This window comes from Malaclemys terrapin, chromosome 1, assembly GCF_027887155.1.
Source record: "Malaclemys terrapin pileata isolate rMalTer1 chromosome 1, rMalTer1.hap1, whole genome shotgun sequence".
NCBI classification, from domain to species: domain Eukaryota; kingdom Metazoa; phylum Chordata; order Testudines; family Emydidae; genus Malaclemys; species Malaclemys terrapin.
The window spans coordinates 104,505,233-104,524,301 of NC_071505.1; the positions used below are offsets into that span (position 1 = coordinate 104,505,233).

The following is a 19,069-nucleotide window of genomic DNA, read 5'->3' on the forward strand; positions in this document are numbered from 1 at the left end:
ATGGAACCCCAGACTGGCAGCGGGCTCAGCAGCGGCCGGGACCCGCAGCCTGCCATTAAAAAAAAAATTGGCTCGCGTCCCACCTTTGGCACGCGTGCCGCTGTTGAGGACTCCTGTTCTAGCATATACTGTGTGTACTGTACTTTGGTAATTTTCACTATAAGTGATTTTCCTCTTACACGCTGACTTAGAACCTAACCCCTGCATAAGATGTGACTCCACTGTTGTGTAAAAAAATTTGGGGGCACCGCTTTTTGGCGCCCCAGGCAGCTGCCTAGTTTGCCTAGTGGTTACACTGGCCCTGATGCCATAGATTTTGTTATAAGTGCATTGATGCACTCTAATACAAATTATTAGATCTAAAATGTAATCAGCAAAATATTGCTCATTTTTCATTGAGTTAAGGTCCACAGATCAGAACTTTATGGAGGTGGAGCATGCCTCTTCTGCCAGTGACTGGCCGGTCTGGTTCTGCCACCAAGCTGTAAGCCAGCTGACATACCCATTGTATGGATCTATGGACCTTATTACTTTGAAGAAAGGACATTTATAGCTAAACGCAGATATATTTTCCTATTACTTTCTCATAATGTGATTACTTTTGCTTCATGGGTGAAGGCTGCATGGTGAGCCTTTTGCTGCTACACATGCTCAGGACACTTAGCTGCAAAAAGTAACGGAAAGTAATTCATGTGACCTTTCTGCATGAAAAGTCACAGTTGCTCTAATGAACTACTTAGAACAATCTGAGTCCATTCACCTGGTTATAGAATCCATTACTTTATCCACTTTGCATTTTCTTCCAGATTCTTTCTTTCCAGGATGGCTGCCATTAACCTCTTTTTCATTTAAATCAGAACATGAAATTATTTTCTCTCTGATGTGGCCTTTGTTTTTCTCTCTTTGGTATGTCTTTGCAACATAGACCTCCTCCAACTCAGCTCAGTGTGTTCTGGCACTTCATATCTCTTACCTCCCAAAGCAGTGTTCTGACAAGAGTTTGTACTACACATAGTATTTTTAGCTTGAGTTGGGATTGATGGGCTGTTATGGTTTACATGGGTTTACAACACATGGGATTATTTTAAGGTTTTGTGTTCCAACAAAGATGAAAAACATCATCATAGTGACTGTGTTTTGCATGTTTTCCAGCCAAACTCGTAAATCCATCATTGGTAGGTATGGGGAGGGAGGCATAAAACTCAGCCAAGTTTCACCCCAAAGTCTCACCAACCTCAGCTAACCTTTCAGGGAGCATGGGCCGAATCTCAGGTTTTGTTGCAAAAGGTTTGCACAAATGTAATCCTGGCTTTAAATTGTATCCAAAGCCTGACATTGGGAAGTCTGTAGCCATTAATTAGGCATATTTACTTTTTATGTCTCTGTTGAATTCATGGCCACTGGAGGCCTTATTTCTAGAGCTGGTCAAATAATGTGACTAGTAATATATGTTGCAAATTTAGACATGTTTAAATTCAGCAGATGCAAATAATTTGCATTTATTATTCAATAACTCTATAGTTCAGCAAATAATATTCTGTGGATAATATTGCTTGCAAAATTTGCCATTTTCATGAACTAATTAATTGTAAATACTTTTACTTTTGATTCAGATCCTCCTCTCCACACCTTTTTTGTATAACGTAGAAACTTACTCCAATCATTGTGACTTCAAGTTCAAGCAGCCACTAAATTGTGATTGTTATTACCCTTATTGATACAATGCAGAAATTCATTTCCACCAAGAGATTGTGATGCCATAAATACAGGACTGGGTTTGTGGCAAGATCAAGCAGAAGATACTGGGCAATGGTTCTCTGCCAAGCACTAATAACCAAAATGGTACCAAAAGGAATATCGAGAGAGACTGGCCACATACCGGAAACTACTTTATGTATAAATATTCATAGTACTGTATTTTACATTGTAAAGTTTGCTGTAGTGTGAAATTACCTCTTTAAAGGTCCTCAGTCTCCAGACTTCCTTTGATCCTCATAAAGACCAGATTATGGTCTACTGACCACACCATGGTAATGTGTACTGCACAGGTGCCTAGCTAGCTACTAAATCATTCTCTCACAATGCTTCTGCCAGCTGTTGAGAGCTTCTTCCCTCAGGATCCCGCCCATATTTAAAGGGGATTTAGTCTAGGTAAAACATTTTTAAAATTTCCTTGTATGCCAACATATTGGTGATATGCAATGGCATGAGGGATGGGGACTGGAAGCTATAAATGTACTGTGTGTTCATTAAACGAGATACTACCAACTGAATAGGGTACCAGTCTGAGGATGTGGGAGGAGGGGAAGATTTGTAATTTTCCTCTCACCCTACCTGATTTCCAGGACATGCACTGAAAGCGTTGCGGGCTCTGAGCTCCTCTTTTATCGACATACAGTGCATTCTATGTTTACAGGGAGTAAAGAGATTCATTTAGCGTATGGCTGAGCTGGATTGCCATCATTGGCTCTGTTGACCTTTATTGTAAGTTGCCTTGGGATATTTGTATGCTTAGGCAAGCCTATAAATAGCTATAGTATGATGGGAGTGTTATTGCAGAAAAGCGCTTTGCAAAAACAGATTGTCATTTCATTTCCAGGGAGGGAGGGAGAAAGGTATGTGTTAGGCTTGCGAAAAGAAAGGAATTCCCCTCAACACACTACCACCCCCACAGCACTGACTGCTGAAGAAAGAACTTGTAAGATTTTTTCGGTTGTCACCAATCAGGCCATGCTGTCTTGATGTTTGCAGCCCTATAGCTTTAAGAAGCCTAAGTCCTGGAGCAGCCTGGTATTATGATAGCATGTGCTTCCACTTGAGGGATTAAAGTTCAGGGCTGACCTTACTTGCTGCGCTGGCAGGGGCTGGGGAGTGTATGGCGGAAGAGCACTCAGCCCTGGGGGGCTGGGAGTGCCTTTGGCTGATGCTTTGAATAACATTTGTGGCCTTTGCAGGGAATGCTATCCCTCCTAAGAGAATTTCAGTCACATGGGCCCCAAAGAGATGGGAGTGAAGTGAACGGGGAAAGAAATTGGAGTATATCCCTGGTGGAGCTCACCAAAAAAGGGGCAACATCTGAACCTTTCCTGCTCCCAAGGATTACCTCAGTTTTCTGTGTTAGGTTTTCTGTTGTTTAAGTGGGAGTTTCTTTTTCAGATGGCAAGCTATCTGAGTAAAGCAAACAGGGTGTTTTCTTCCTTTTTCAAGGCCTTCCTTCCCCCTTTCAATAAAAGCAACTCAAATCTTCATTTGCGTTGCATATACAATGAGCCCAACAGCCCTGATGTAAAGAATAGGAACTCCATTTCAATGAGTGCAGGGCTACATTTGGCCCAATGGATTTTGCCCTTTATGCTTGGGTATGGAAGGGTAACTGATCTGTCTTAAACAGCACTTTTCAGTTATCAAACTTGCTTTATTTCTCTACTAAGCTGCTTTTGCATTCTTCTCCCTCCCTTTCTGACTTTCCTTTGCCCACTTACCTGCTCCCCTGGCTCTTTACAGCATAATATAACCTCCTAGCCCTGTTTCCACCAAACTGAAATTTACAGCTGTGCTGCCTCTGCTGATTTTCTAGACAAAAAAAAGAGTGCTGTTGTTTTGTTTTTGTTTTTTCTTCTCATCTTGCAGGAAAGCAATCTCCAGATCAGGCCTCCAGCATCTGGCTCCTGTGCACTCCCTCAGCATCGCAATCTCCAATGGGCCAGGGAAGGAGCCAAGAACAACACTAGAATGGAGTGTAGGTGTTTATTTTTAATCATGGCAATTTATCTAAATAACATCTCCTGCCCATGTTCCCTCTAACCTTCATTTTTTACATGGCTAGGTAAAGGTGCATGTAACAGGGTTGGATGTTCGCTCTGATCACTCTGAGCTTGATCCTGTAAGGGGCAGAGAACTCTGACATCTATCCAGCAAAGCACTTAAGCACATGAAAAGTCCCAGCAGAGTCAATGGGACTGGATATGTTGAAAGTTTAGCACCAGTACAGCAAAATTACATGCTTGAGTGCTCAGCATCTTGCAGGATCAAGCCCTAAGGTGACAAGTATAGGTGTGTTAGAGAGATTTTATTTCCTTTTGAAGTTGTTTTGTGATTTAGGCCAAGACAATCTTTATTTAAAGACTGGATGTCTTTCTAAGTGATATGCTCTGCTTCAGCTACTGTTGTTTGGCTTGAAGCAGGTATCACTAGCTGAATTTTTTTTTCTAGCCTGTGTAATACGGGAGGTCAGACTAGATGACTGTAAGGGTCCCATCTAACCTTAAGATCTATGAATGTATAATAGAGTGCAGAGAAGAGTGTTAAAAAAGTTCAATCCTCTCAGTTTCAGAGATCCTGTGTGGATCCCAAAGGGATTGGCCTTACAAAACCTAAATCCTGCTCCAGAGGAAACTTGGTCTCTGATTCAGCAAGATATTTAAACACGTCTGTCTTTAAGCACGAGAGTTTCCCATTGAAGTCAGTGGCACTACTCATGTGCTTCAAGTTAGGCAAAAACTCAATTAAATACCTTGCTAAATCATAGCCTAATACAACTACTTGCCCTTTTCAAAAATGGCACTCTACAATGTATACCCTCCCAAGTGGTTTCTTATATAACCTATATAGAAGTGCGCTGCCCATCTGCCATGGGGAACTCATACAGCCCAAGGGATACGATATGTACAGTAAATTCTTTGACAGAGTATTTGGATTAATTTGTATTAGGGTTGGAAAGGACATGTTGATATTTAATCTATTTCTCTATAACACTGCAAGATAATATTAATAGATTCCTACAGCATCCCTGTTGGTTCTGTCTTGACGTTCCTTTAGAACTTCTAGTGTAGGTGATTCATTGACCTTGTGTGGCAGGTTATTCCAGTGTCCTACTGACATCATGCCCAAAAAGTGCAGCCTAAATTTGTAGCATAAATGTTTCCTTCCTTAATGCCTCCACAATGATGGCTGAAAATAATTCCCTGATCACACCCTTCATTTTTTGTTATCTCCTTGCTAGTTATTTGTCAGTGTCACATATGGAAGGCAGGGTGGCCTGATGGATAGAGCACTTGACTTTAGGTCTCAAGAAACTCGAGTTCTATCCTTAGCTTTGCCAGTGGCCTATTGGGTGACTTTAGGCAATTTGCTTCTCCTCTGTGTGCCTCAATTTCCCCATTTGTACATAATAATGCTGACCTTTGAGATCTGCCGATGACCAGTGCTATATAAGAGCGAGGTATTGCTCCTGAGATTTTCTTTTCTTTCCCACAGATGTATAAATTCATAGCTTAATCTCACTTTCGTTAGTCACATTTTCTAAACTTTTAATAACTTGCTACCCTTTGGCTTCTCTCTAACGTAGTGATCTCTTTTTGCAGCACTGCTGTAACCTGTATACCCCCTGAGAAGCTGCTTTTATAGCCATAGGGCAATATGGAGTAAGCCCTTCCCTAAAGATGTGTAGTGTGTATTCTTCCAGTAGGGCAGCGTTTCTCAAACTGGGGTCTGTGGCCCCTTGGGGGCCCACGAGCGTACTCAAGGGGGTCCACCTTCCCCGCGGATCAACTCCTCCCCCTCTCTCCCTCCCTCAACAGCTGTTCAGCGGCATGCAGGAGACGTTGGGAGGGAGGGAGAGGAGCGGGGATGGGACGCGCTCAGGGGAGGGGGCAGAATCGTGTCGGGGCCACTGGCCCCACTGATCAACTCCTCATCCTCTCTCCCAGTGCCTCCTGCACACCATGGAACAGCTGTTTCCCGGCATGCAGGAGGCGCTGGGAGGGAGGGGGAGGAGCGGAGATGGGGCGTGTTCAGAGGAGGGGGCGAAAAGAGGTGGGGAAGAGGAGGGGAAGGGGTAGAGTGGGGGTGGGGCATGGGGCTGAGCGGGGGCTTGAGGGTATGCAAAAAATTGAAATCAAAATGGGGGTCCTTGGGTTACTAAAGTTTGAGAACCACTGCTCTAGGTTGTATGTGACTCCTGCTTCCGATCAGCAGATGATACCAGCCTCCATTGTCCACTTATTAGATTTTCAAATGAGCACCTCTGTGCATTCTCCCATGCTGCCCCACACGCTTGGGAGGAGTTCTCTGTAAACATCCACAAAATGAATTCAGTATGCTCCTTCAACACCTTCCTTAAAGCTTCCCTTTTCTATGATGCCTACAAAAAAATTGACAACAGTTCGGCTGGTGATGTGCTGATATGACTGGCTATCATGTTGGCCAACGTTGTTTCTTTGTACTCCCCTGTCTGTTTGTTTATCCATCTGTTGTCTCTTGTCTATACTTAGATTATAAATTCTTTGGGGGCAGTGACTGTATTTTTGTCCTACTCCATGGGTCCTACTCCATGAGTAGGGCTCCTAGGCACTATGGTAATACAATAAATAATAATAATATTCAGTGTATGGATCTATGATGTATGTTCTTTGAAGGAACACTTGTTTGGCCTTTGATTGTATGATAAACATCCTTTAAAGGGGCAGTTGGAAGGACTTATGGATATATAGGGCCCACTTTTGTATCCTTTGAAGTAGCAAAATTTAGGATTGGACCCCGGTGTGTACATTCTGTGAATGGACAATTTACATAGACCTATGGAGTATGTTGAGTGTTCTTTAGAGGGAAACTATTATAACTCTATAGCCATGTTATACAGTCTTGTGGAAGTTAATAGGAATGAAACATGTAGGATTCTATAGAAATAGGTTTCTATTGAAATTATTCTAAAAACCAATGTAATATAATAGAAGATGGTATCATTTCATAGGCTTCTGTTTTTAACCGCCCATATAGGATTGTTTGGTAAGACTATAAAATTTCAGTGAGAGTTTTAGATGTTTAAAAAAGTATAAAAAGGTTATTCTTCCCATTCAGTTATATAGGACTTTTTCATAAGGGTGCCCATATTGCCCATTGGATGTATTTACACCTATACATGTGAATCTGTATGCTTTCATCATACTCTGCCTCTTTTTGGTATGTGGTTCTAGCCAGAGCTATTGGCCCCTTACCTTAAAGAACAATGGATTGAAGTATGTGTGTGTATTTGTATATATTGATATTCTACATTTATATATACACATAAAATGTAGTGTATCAACTCTAATCCCACTTGTATTGACTTGTCACAACAACATGAATCCAGATGAATGCTTTTCTTTTCCATGTCTATGGTCTCCCTTGTAAATCATCATTTCATTTACTCCGTTAATTTGTACACTGAATGATGTCTCTTCCTGTTAATATTTCTGCAAAACTAAGTCTTGTAGTTGGGAACCAAGTATGCAGGTAGGAAGAGACATACATCATCAGAGGCTCACTAATAGGGGGAATCCTTGCATGTGGCTATGCCACTACCTCTTTTGAAAAGTGTAGTGTGGTTTAGCTAGCCGCTTCTTTAGCTCTCACCTCAGGAAGTAGTAGTGAATCCAGTCTTCCCATATAGTTAAAAATCACTGGAATTGTGTATAGCCTGTATTTGAAGACATTTTTTAGGATGAGCAATTATTTTTTGCTGTTTCTCTTTCAACATTTTAGACTTGATTCTGATCAACAAGGCAGAATTGGTTGCAAACTAGAAGGGGGTCACTATTTGGGTGAAAGTGATCATGAAATGATAGATTTGATGATTCTAAGGAAAAGAAGGAATGAGAGCAGCAGAATAAGGACCAAGGACTTAAAAAAAAGCAGATGTTAATAAACTCAGAGATCTGGTAGGTAGAGTCCCAGGGGAAGAAAATCTAAGGGATAAAGGAGTTCAGGAGAGCTAGCATTTCTCAAGGAGACAATATAAAAGCCTCAGTTGAGGAGGCTACTCTTCCCAATAGGAAGAATAGTAAGAGGCCAATGTGGCTCCATTAGGAGCTGTTTAATGACCTGAAAATCAAAAAGGTATCCTACAAAAAATGGACACATAGATGAATTGCTAAGGAGGAGTACAAAAGAATAACACAAGCATGAAGGGACAAAACCAGAAAGGCTAAGACACAAAATGAGTCAAATCTAGCAAGGGACATAAAAGGCAATAAGAGGAGGTTCTGTAAATACATTAGGTGCAAGAGAAAGATGAAGGAAAGTGAAGATCCTCTACTTAGCAGGGAAGGAGAGCCAATGACTGATGAAATCAAGAAGGCTGAAGTGTTTAATGCCTATTTTGCTTCAGTCAAAATAGGGAAAGTACAGGCTAAAGATATTTAGATAAGTTAGATGTATTCAAGTCAGCAGGGCCTGATGAAATTCATTCTAGGGTACTTAAGGAACTAGCTGAAGCAATCTTGGAATCATTAGCAATTATCTTCAAGAATTTGTGAAGGATGGGTGAGGTCCCAGAACACTGGAGAAAGGTAAACATAGTACCTATTTTTAAAAAGGAGAACAAAGAGGACCCAGGGAATTATATACCAATTAGACTAACTTTGATACCTGGAAAAATACTGGAAAAAATTATTAAATAATCAGTTTGTAAGCACAAAGACGATAATATAGTTATAAGGAATAGCCGGCATGGAGTTGTCAAGAACAAATCATGCCAAACCAACCTAATTTCCTTCTTGGACAGTGTTACTGGCCTAGTGGCTCGGGGTGGGGGGAAGCAGTTGATGTGCTATACCTTGATTGTAGTAAGGCTTTTGACACCATCCCACATGACATTCTCATAAGCAAACTAGTGAAATCTGGTCTAGATGAAATTACTATAAGGTGGGTGCATAACTGGTTGAAAGACCATACTAATAGTTATCAATGGTTTGCTGTCAAGCTGGGAGCGTGTGTCTAGTGGGATCCCCCAGGGGTCAGTCCTGGGTCTAGTACAAGTCAATATTTTCATTAAAGATTTAGATAATAGAGTGGAGAGTGGGCTTATAACATTTGCGGATGACACCAAATTGGGAGCGGTTGCAAGTACTTTGGAGGAAAGGATTAGAATTCAAAATGACCTTGACAAATTGGACAATTGGTCGAAATCAACAAGATGAAATTCAATCAAGGCACGTGTAAAATACTACAATTAGAAAGGAAAAATCAAATGCACGAATACAAAATAGGGAGTAACTGGCTAGATGGGAGTACTGCTGAAAGGGATCTCTGGTTATAGTGGATAACAAACTGAGTATAAGTCAACAATATGATACAGTTGTGAAAAAGGCTAATATTATGCTGGGGTGTATTAACAGGAGTGTCATATGTAACACACAGGAGGTTATTGTCCTGCTGTACTTGGCACAGGTGAAGCCTCAGCTAGAGTACTGTGTCCAATTGTGGGCGCCACACTTTAGGAAAGATGTGGATAAATCGATGAGAGTCCAGAGGAGAACAACAAAAATAATAAAAGCTTTAGAAAACCTGACCTATGTGGAAAGGTTGAAAAAATGAGGCATGTTTAATCTTGAGAAAAGAAGACTGAGGGGGGAGCATGATAAGAGTCTTCAAATATGTTAAACCCTGTTACACAGAGCACAGTGATCAATTGTTCTCCATTTCCTCTGAAGGAAGGGCAAGAAGTAATTGGCTTAATCTGCAACAAGGGAGATGTAGGCTAGATATTAGGAAAAGCTTTCTAAGTATAAGGGTATTTAAATCTGGAATAGGTTTCCAAGGGAGGTTGTGGAATCTCCATTATTGGAGGATTGAAGAACAGGTTGGAGAAATACCTGTTAGCGATGGTCAAGGTTTACTGGGTCCTGCCTCAGCATGAGGGCACTGGATTTGATGACCTCTTGAGGTCCCTTCCAGCTCTGCATGTCTATGATTCTGTGACACGTAATGTTCTTCCCAGAGAATTCCATGAAGGACTGGACACTTTCAAAATGGGTTCTACCTTCCATTGTCTTCAGGGGCACTCAGACTACAGCTGCCCTTAACAAAAATATGCAAGCAAGAGTGAGTCAGGCTAGATATATTCATACCTGCCTCTGGAAATTTCCACTACATGCATCCCACGAAGTGGGTATTCACCCACGAAAGCTCATGCTCCAATACGTCTGTTAGTCTATAAGGTGCCACAGGACTCTTTGCTGGTATAAAGTTGATACTGCGTATCTTCAAATTATTAGAAATATCACATGGTTACATCTCTTTGGGCTCCTTGTTTAGTATTCATGTATTTTTAAATATTAAAAACAAAGAAACAAGGAAATTCCCAAATAAATGGCATTAAACTGGAATTCTTAGCCTGGCATGTTTGAAAGTTTTTCCTCCTTTAAATGGTTTACTTCAAAATCCTTTCATATATAATTTTGAAAAGCCCTCTCCATGACAGGAATTATGGAAAGATCCTTTCTTTTTGCTACAAGTCATGCTATATCTCATTTGAAATTGGAATGTTCAGCCAACTGGGTGATCTGATTGGCTGAATATCCATGGCTGCTTGCCACTCTAAATTAAATTATCCAGTTTAGTTTGCATTGTGTTTCAAAGTACTCTGACTGCAGCTTGCAGAGCTGACACATATGAGAGGGCCAAAGGGCTTCACTAAATCAGGTTGGCTTTGAACTAGGCTGGGGCACTTCTTAAAGGAGAAACCAAATTTAACAGGCTGAAAAATATGCACAGCTAGTTGTGGTGAAACACAAGTAATTACAATTGCCCCTAAATTCCATTCTGCGGATATTAATGTCCCCTCAAATTGGGGCAGTGTGTGTTTCGTTTTTCCATTCCCAAAGAGCAATCCTATACCAAAAAGAACTTTATTTTATATTAAGTCAGTAACAAAACAAGAACAAATAAATGGAAAGTCTCCATCTGAGAGAGCACAGTGTTTGTGTCACCTCTACAGCAGCCTGGATCTGAACACATAATGGCAGCTGCTTCTGCTTCAGGGAGGAGATCTGTCTCAATTTACAAGTGGAATCATAGCAGCTACAAGTTACATTCATGATAGTGCTAAAAAGACTGTCTCCTAATTTTTTTTGTATTTTGTTTTCTCTCATACTTCAAAATATTAAACAGGAGGATTTTCTGGCTTTTCCCAAATTGTAGGTGGGATTTGTACTTGCCTTATTCCATTATTTTCCTGATACAAAGTAAATCTCTGCACATGAACAATTCCACCAGCAAGTGCAAAACAACTTAACCAGGCAAAGTATTAATTAGTAGTCCACCCAACTCAGTCTCCAGCAGAAAACTATCTATGCATCAGAAATATAAATATAATAATTTGGACTCTGCCACCTTTTATCTCCCATGTTATGCAGCATGTCAGATTAGATGATGTTAGCAGTACCATCTGGTCTTAAAATCTTTGGGTCTGATTTTTCTGTTGTTCCACACCTTGTGGAGTAAGACTGGTTGAATATTTCTGATGGAACATTTTTATGCTATTGTATAATAGTCTCTTTCATAAATTGTAGTAAAATATAAAAGTAGAAACTATGAAGCCAAAGTGCTTGAACATTTTTAGGCCAAAGCCTTTTGATAAGGTGATACAGTATTTCCACCATGACATTTTTTTCATTTTGATTTGTGACTGAAGGAACTATTCAAATGTCAGAATTTTCCTCAGAATGGAAATTCCAAGTTTTGACCAGTTCTATCCTGGAGTCATTTACATCAGAGGAAAGTGAGTGCAAAATGGGTGTAAATGCCACCAGATGGGAATGGTAAAATTTTATGCCCATTTTTTGTACTGGTGTAAATGACTAGGTGCAGAGTCACAGAGACTCTGGCCCATAGATATTAAGGCCAGAAGGTGCCACAGTGATCATCTAGTCTGACCTGCGTAACACAGCCAGAAAGTGTAGCAGAGTACAGAGTACAGATTTGTTTTATTCAAACTTCTGATAGAAAACCAGGCCCTATGAATATATGACCCATTCAGGAACAACCGAGAACAAAATCTAATTTGGTCTAAACTGGGTTATGAAAATAGGCCACTTTATCTTTAGAAACCTTGAATGGAAAGTCATGGAGAAACATGACGTGAATGGAGGGACTTTTAATCTGTTCTGTTTCTTTTTAGGGAATTTTGGTTCCTGATTAAAAATCAGGACTTTGGATCTGTGTGCTTTCTTGCTTATTCACTTTGCTCAAATATTGCATGTACACCATTTTATTTTTGCTATTAAGGTAGTATCACATTAGGATGGAAACTGGAATCTTTCTGTAGCCAGATTTGCTCAGGCTGAGATTTTGTCCGATTTCATGAAGTAAGGAGGGCTGGGCTTGATAAATAGATGTGGGCTTCTCAGGAAAGCTCAGTAAGTGTTCTGGGTGATTCATTCACGGAAAACAGTTGATTGTAGTCCTCTTTATAACAGCCTTTAACAGATATGAAGACTACCAGTCTTCTTTTCTCAAAACTGGGTATGTTGGTCTTGAGAAAAGAAAACTGAGGTGGTGGTGGGGACGGGGGAGGAACCAGATAAGTCTTCAAATATGTTCAGGACTGTTACAAAGAGGATGTTGATCACTTGCTCTCAGTGTCCACTAAGGGTAGATAATGGTCTTCATCTGCAGCAAGGGAAATGTAGGTTAGATATTAGGAAAAGCTAACTATAAGGATAGTTAAATACTGGAACAGACTTCCAAAGGAGGTTGTGGAATCCCCATCACTGGAAGTTTTTAAGAACAGGTTAGACAAACAGGGATGGTTTAGGGTTTATTCGGTTCTGCCTCAGCAGAGGAGGCTGGATTAGATGACCTCTTGAGGTCCCTTCCAGCCCTACATGTCTACAATTCTATGATTCACTTCTCCGGGAATCATGGCTGGATCACCAATACACCAGCTTGATTTTGAGAGCATTAACCAGCAGGAGGTGGCATTCTTTAGATGTAAACCCAAGGTCCTTACTTCTGGCCATTAACATTCCAATGGCATTTTTCATGAGAGTGGTGGTATGTACTCAGGTAGAAATGATTTGTTCAGAGCTCCTATCTAAATACCCCTGTAGTTACATTGGATATGGTAGTTTCCACTTCCTGGTCTGGTTCTTTAGTCTGCAATCAATACAATCAATAACATTGTCTTTTACTTCTTTTATGTTAATTTTTATTTTAAATATAGTGGTAAATTTCATACTGATGAAAGTGAGGAACTGATAGTACTGCTTAACCTAGGCATAGTGTGGGCAGGTGCTAGGCAAAGTTCCTCCAAACAGCTCTGTCAATAAACATCGGTCCTGACCAACGGCACCCCTATCATTCTACAACAGGCTTCTTGTGAGAGGGATGGCCAATTATGAAACACAGTGTGATGGTTTTGTGTTGTGAAAAAGTATCTGACTGGTTCTAGGATGAGACCACTAAACTTGTGGCTTAGATCACAAGCGATGATGAGTTAATCATCGTTGTTTTTAATTTAAGCTAGCATTCAAATTCTTTAACATACTGTACTCACCTCAGCCAATTTAACAATCATCTCTTCTCAGGAGAATGCAGTGAATGGAGAGCATCTGTGGCTGGAGACCAATGTCTCTGGGGACCTGTGTTACCTGGGGGAGGACAGTTGCCAAGTCAAATTTGCAGTGAGTATAAGAGTTTCAGACTTCCATATCTGTTTGTAGGGCAATGAATCCAGTTTTGGTTTAAGAGACTACTTCAGAAGCTTGAGAATTTGCATTTCCTAGTGTGACTGGTGGTGCCTTGCCATAGCAGATAGATAGAAAGAAAGAATCAAAACTATTGGTCAAATTCTTTATTTAAACAAAATTTTAAAAACCTCTCAAAATTGTACTATTTCTACTAATAGTATGAAATCTGAGGTGTTTACTGAGTCCTAATTTGGGCAAGCTCCCAGTGATGTCAGTAGAAGTTTGCCTGAATGAGAACTGAGCTTAAGACCCCAGAGAATTTTGCCTGTTTCAAGCAGTATAGACCCTTAAACGTATACTGTGCCTAATTCACTACTGTGTTATTACAGCTTGATGAGGGGACATCTCCACTGAAATCAGTGCTGTTACCCTGGAATAAAACTGCAGTAACTGTGGTGAATCAGGACCATTTTGGAAATGCTGGTGGCAGTGGTGGATTAGCCACTGGGCCAACGGGACCCATGCCCAGGGGCCCTGGCCAATTCGGGGCCTCTGGAAAAATGGGTGACCCCATGCCCCAACCTGCTCCGCCCACCCACCTGGTGCTCCTGCCAGGGAGCTGGGTTGGAGCACAGGGGTTTGCCCCGCTCTGCCCAATGCTCCAGCTGGGAGCCCCCATGCCCCAACCCTTCTCCCCCTGGCAAGAGTGCAATGCGGGCGGAGCGGGGCAAGCCCCCCTACCCTGACCCCACTCCCTGGCATGAGTGCTGGGTGGATGGTGCTGGGCAAGCCCCCGTACCCTGACCCCGCTCCCCAGCAGGAGCACCAGGGGGAGAAGAGGGGGACTGCAGGTGGAAGGGGTGGGGAGGGACCCCCACTTGCTCTGGCCTAGGGCCCCGCCCCCACAAACCCTAGTCCACCTTTGGCTGGTGGGAATCTTAGTTGATTGAAGGCTTTTCCAGCCAACAGGCCCACAGATGTGGAGTCATATGTGAGAACTGACAATTTTTAATTGCCTGGCCTTTTCTTGACTGAAATTCTTTTCTATTTTAAGGTTTTGTGGGTTGTGGGGAATCTAGTAGTGTAACACAAAGTAGCACTTGTGCTGCTTTCTGGTATGGGTATGTGAACTGTAGATGGGCAGAATCTAGTTAACTCTAATTATGTTTTTGCTTATCTTGATCATTTAAATGGCTAATGGTTTTCCAATTTGAATCTTTTTAGAGATGCTACATCTTTCTGTGGCTGCACTGGCCTTTCTGTTACTTTGCTTTTTACATATAAAATATTTTTAGATCAGATATCTTTTTTTAATGGAAAAGTGGTATGAAATAATTAATCTATAATTGCATTATGGGAAAATGCATAGAAATTTTAATAAACATAAGGCCTTAGCAGGATATGAACTCTCACCCTTTGGAGCTGACACTTTGATAAATAGTACATGGGATGGAAAAGACTCAGTCTGATTTATCCTCCGGTCTTTCCTTACTAATGCTTGGAATCAGTACTGCAAGCCCCAACATTCAAAAATCATGAGTCCGATGCCCAAAATCATGAGATTGGTTTACAAATCATGATGTTTTTAAAAAAAAATGTTTGGTTCTTTTTATTTTCCTTCTGGTCTTTAAGCTGTTAAGGTACGTGTGTTCCATGTTTTCAAGCTTTTCTCTGCAATCATGAGGACTAAGAAACTTACTTTTTATGAAAAGCTGAGATTCTTATGCTATGTCATAATTCTATCAGCTGGCGTTTTAAGAAAAACACCAAAAATTGAGAGACTTACGAAGAAAAATCATGATTTGACAATACTGCAAATTTACTAGTGTTATGTGAGCTACAAGAGGGCTGTTGCTTCCAAAATCTAGCTAATAACATATTGAAAATTATAAAGAAAACATTAATTACAAGCTCTCAATGACTATGATAAAAATGACTGCAAGTTGCAAGCAAATCAGCCTTAATTTATTGTGTTGATCATGTTTCTGTCTTTCAATCATAAATGTTTCTGTAAAAATGTCTTTTGCGAGACTCATTAGAATGATTAAGTATGTGTAAGAACAAGAAAGAATTAAGTTTATGGTAAAGGCTTTCTGTGCTTAATGGACATCTAGTGTTCACTTTAATAGGAATTTGACCAGTAGTATTCTATGAAAATTGCAGTAAAAAACCTATTAACAGAAGATGATTTCTTTTGTACAGAATTGTAAAGCCACTTTAAATAACTTAATAGAGAATTTATGTTCCTGCTATAACATTTTATAGGTTGGTTAACAAAATTCTGCAGGACGATTATCATTCTCTAATAAATCACACAGGATTTTTCTGCAAGGCATTGCTCAGAGAGATGCCCCATCAAATTCAGTGCTTCATATGAACAGTAGAGGAGGAACTTTTTCCCCAGTTTGGCTTGAGTCATTACTGAAACTCTCAGTAAAGTGTGTGTTTCCTTGTCTCTTCACTAGCTATGCCCTTTTCCATTTCAGACTGTTCCTGATAAGGAAGTCATATTCAAAATGTCATCAGTAACTTTATTTACTATTTTAAAAATCCCTTTAGTTCTTGTTTTCCATCCACATGCCCATGCCATATGTCCCATGTTCCACCTTATTACCCTGTTTATACCTTTATTCTTGACTATTCAGCTACAAGCCATTTTTCAACATAAAGCTCAATCAGATTTTGAAGATAATCCAGAAGACCTGTTGGATAAGATGAGGGAAAGAGAAGCTGTCTGGCTTCTGATAAATGTTTTTGCTTCTGTAAATGATTTCCCCTCATTCCATACACGCTCACCCACATTGTTCTTAAATGCTGTAGAAATCGGCTCTCCGACGAAAGTGTGCTGCCTGCAAGATTGTGGTCCACAATGCATGCATGGAACAGTTAGAGAAGGTAAGAGGACACCACCTGCTGGAATATTGAATGTACACTACACATTTTTAAATCCATAACTGAGTATTATCCTGAAAATCCCATGAGCTTAATTTCTGGTACTGTATGTCAAATACATTACAATGCTTTCATAATATCATAGATAGAGCTGGTTGGAATTTTTCAAATGGAATTTTTTTTATAGGAAAAAAAGCCGTTTTTAAGACACAAAATGCAAAAATTGACTTTTACGATTATTTTTGTTTTTGTTAAATTTTTTGCAATGTTTTAATTAAAATATTACCAGTTTTAGCTGGAATTGTTACCTAAATAATTATCTAAATTGGCTTATAGTAAATGGAAAAATTTCAATAATGTTTCAAAAATGCTTTTGATATGCATTTTTTTAATCAAAATTTTTGAAAAATTTCCAAAACGGGTCTATTTTGAACCATGTGAAACAGAAACAACTTTGAAAGTATGATTTTTTTTATACTGATTTTCTTAAGCATATTGTTAACCTGCTCTAGTTATAGGGGAAGATGATGTAGACTAAAAATGAAAGATAGACAATGCCCTGCTTCCTATCCCATACATACTTGCCAGTCACTGAATTCCACAACTACAACAGCATCACTCAATTTATGGCAGTTGCCATTGTTAAAAGGAATCCGAGATCAACAACCTCTATAAATATTTTAATAGGGTTCCCTAGATTCTCACTGCTCCTAAACTTTAGGAATTTAGCACTTTGAGTTACAACTGGAAATATTTTGTAAATCTTTCCTTGCCTTGGTAAATAATTTATTTTGATATCTATCCCGCTTACAATTGCCTTTAAAGAAACCTCCCCAAACCTTCAAAATCCAATAATATATTGATCATATAATGCAGTTCTCTATCAATGCTCCTTCATCTGGTAATACATATATTCCTGATTATAAATTAACAGTTACAGGATGAATTTTTCCCAATAGGATTCATGGGGGAAAATCCTGGTGCCACTGAAGTCAATGGGAATCTTGCCATTAACTTGAATGGGGTCAGAATTTTACCCCATGTGTTTGACACTGATTCTTGCACAGAAGTGGGTAATACGTCAAAGATTTGCAGGGCAGCCCTTTAGAAAAGGCTTTTAGTTTTCCCTGATTTGGATGAGTTTTGCAAAACGTCATTAAATACAAATTTGTTGGGGTTCTTTTTTCAGTGAGTTTTAGTACATTCCAGTTAACGCAGCAGAAGGTAAAATAAGACGAAATCGCATTGATCCATTATTCTTGACCGGTTTTACCAAAAGTGATGATAATTTCTTACATCTCTACTAGTTTATGGTGTCCCAAGTAATAAGAGAAAGTGCACACTCAGATGAAGGCCATTGAGTTGAATGTTAGTTTGTTTCTACTAGTCTAGAGAGTATGAAATTTGCCCCAATGCAGAGGCTATCCCAAGATCTGCACATCTCTTCAATACCATTTTATGGGATGTTAGTGGTGCTTGTTCCTCTGTCCTGGGGTCAATTTTAACGAAAATAATTAGAATTTAGGTGACTTTTTCCATCTTGTCAAAGTTCAATGGTGAAACAAGGACGCAAGACTCCAGATGAACAGCATTGGAAGGGAATTAGTTAAATAAGTCAACTGGACTGAAGAACTCAAGGACTTAAATGTACAGGAAGCTTAAAATTTCTTCAAATTAGTTTTACAAAAACGATCTGAAATTTGCATCCGGAGAAAGGGGGGAAAAAACTTGTATGGATGGACTCCAAACCCAGCTGGATGAATAACCACCTCAAAAAGGTTGTTAGGCATAAGCAGAGAGCCTATATGGAATGGAAAAAGGGGCTGATCAGCAAAGAAAGCTACGTTGTGGAGGTTAGAAAATGCAGGAATAAAGTGAGAATTACTAAAAGTCAGGCTGACTTAGCTCTTGCCAAAAAAATTAAATAATAGGTAAAAAGAGAGTAAGGAAGCATGAGGTTCGGGTGCTATTCAGAGGGATAGGAAGGAGATTAAAGATAATCTAGATATGGCCCAAAAACTAAATGAATACTTTCCCTCAGATTTCAGTAACAATGGTAATATGGAACATGCGCATGAATACACTGTGAGTGATAGAAATGAGTATATAGAAATGGAAATTGCCACATCAGAGGTGGAAGAAAAACTTAAATCTCAAATTTTGGGGATCAGATAATTCCATCCCAGAATACTGAAAGAACCAGCACATGATTGCTAGTCCAGTAACAAGGGTTAATACCTGTGTCTATTCATGGATAGTACCATATGACTAGATAATAGCTGACATCATACCTATATTTAAGAAAGGGTAAAAATGTGATCCGAACAATTACAGACCTGTTAGTCTGACCTCAGTAAAATGCCAGGCTTTAGAGCAAATTGTGAAGAAAAGAATAATTTAAATTCATGGAGGTAAAGGGAAAGTAATGCAGTGTGGGTTTATCAAAGGTAGATCATGCTGCAGTAACCTGATTTCCTTCTTTGAGAAAAGAACTGATTTTTTTTGATAAGGGAAGTGCAGTAGATCTAATGTTTTTGGACTTCAGTAAAGCATTTGACATGGTAACACATGGGAAATTATTAGTCAAATTAGGGAAGATGGAGATCAGTACAAACATTGTAAAGAGACTAAGGAATTGGTTAAAGGGGAGAAGTGCAAGGGATTGTGCTGAAAGGTGACTTATCAGACTGCAGAGAATTCTTCAAGGGTTAGTCTTGGGACTATTCTTA

General features: G+C 39.8%; 1 protein-coding gene across 1 annotated transcript in view; it reads left to right on the top strand.

Annotated features, from left to right (window-relative positions):
* DGKI (diacylglycerol kinase iota) overlaps positions 1 to 19,069 on the top strand; it is a 286,719-nt gene that overhangs the window by 94,342 nt on the left and 173,308 nt on the right. The window contains exons 2-4 of the mRNA XM_054034123.1: positions 3,631 to 3,739; positions 13,347 to 13,442; positions 16,269 to 16,343. Of these exons, the coding sequence (XP_053890098.1) occupies positions 3,631 to 3,739; positions 13,347 to 13,442; positions 16,269 to 16,343 (280 nt within the window). The remainder of the gene's footprint in view (positions 1 to 3,630; positions 3,740 to 13,346; positions 13,443 to 16,268; positions 16,344 to 19,069) is intronic.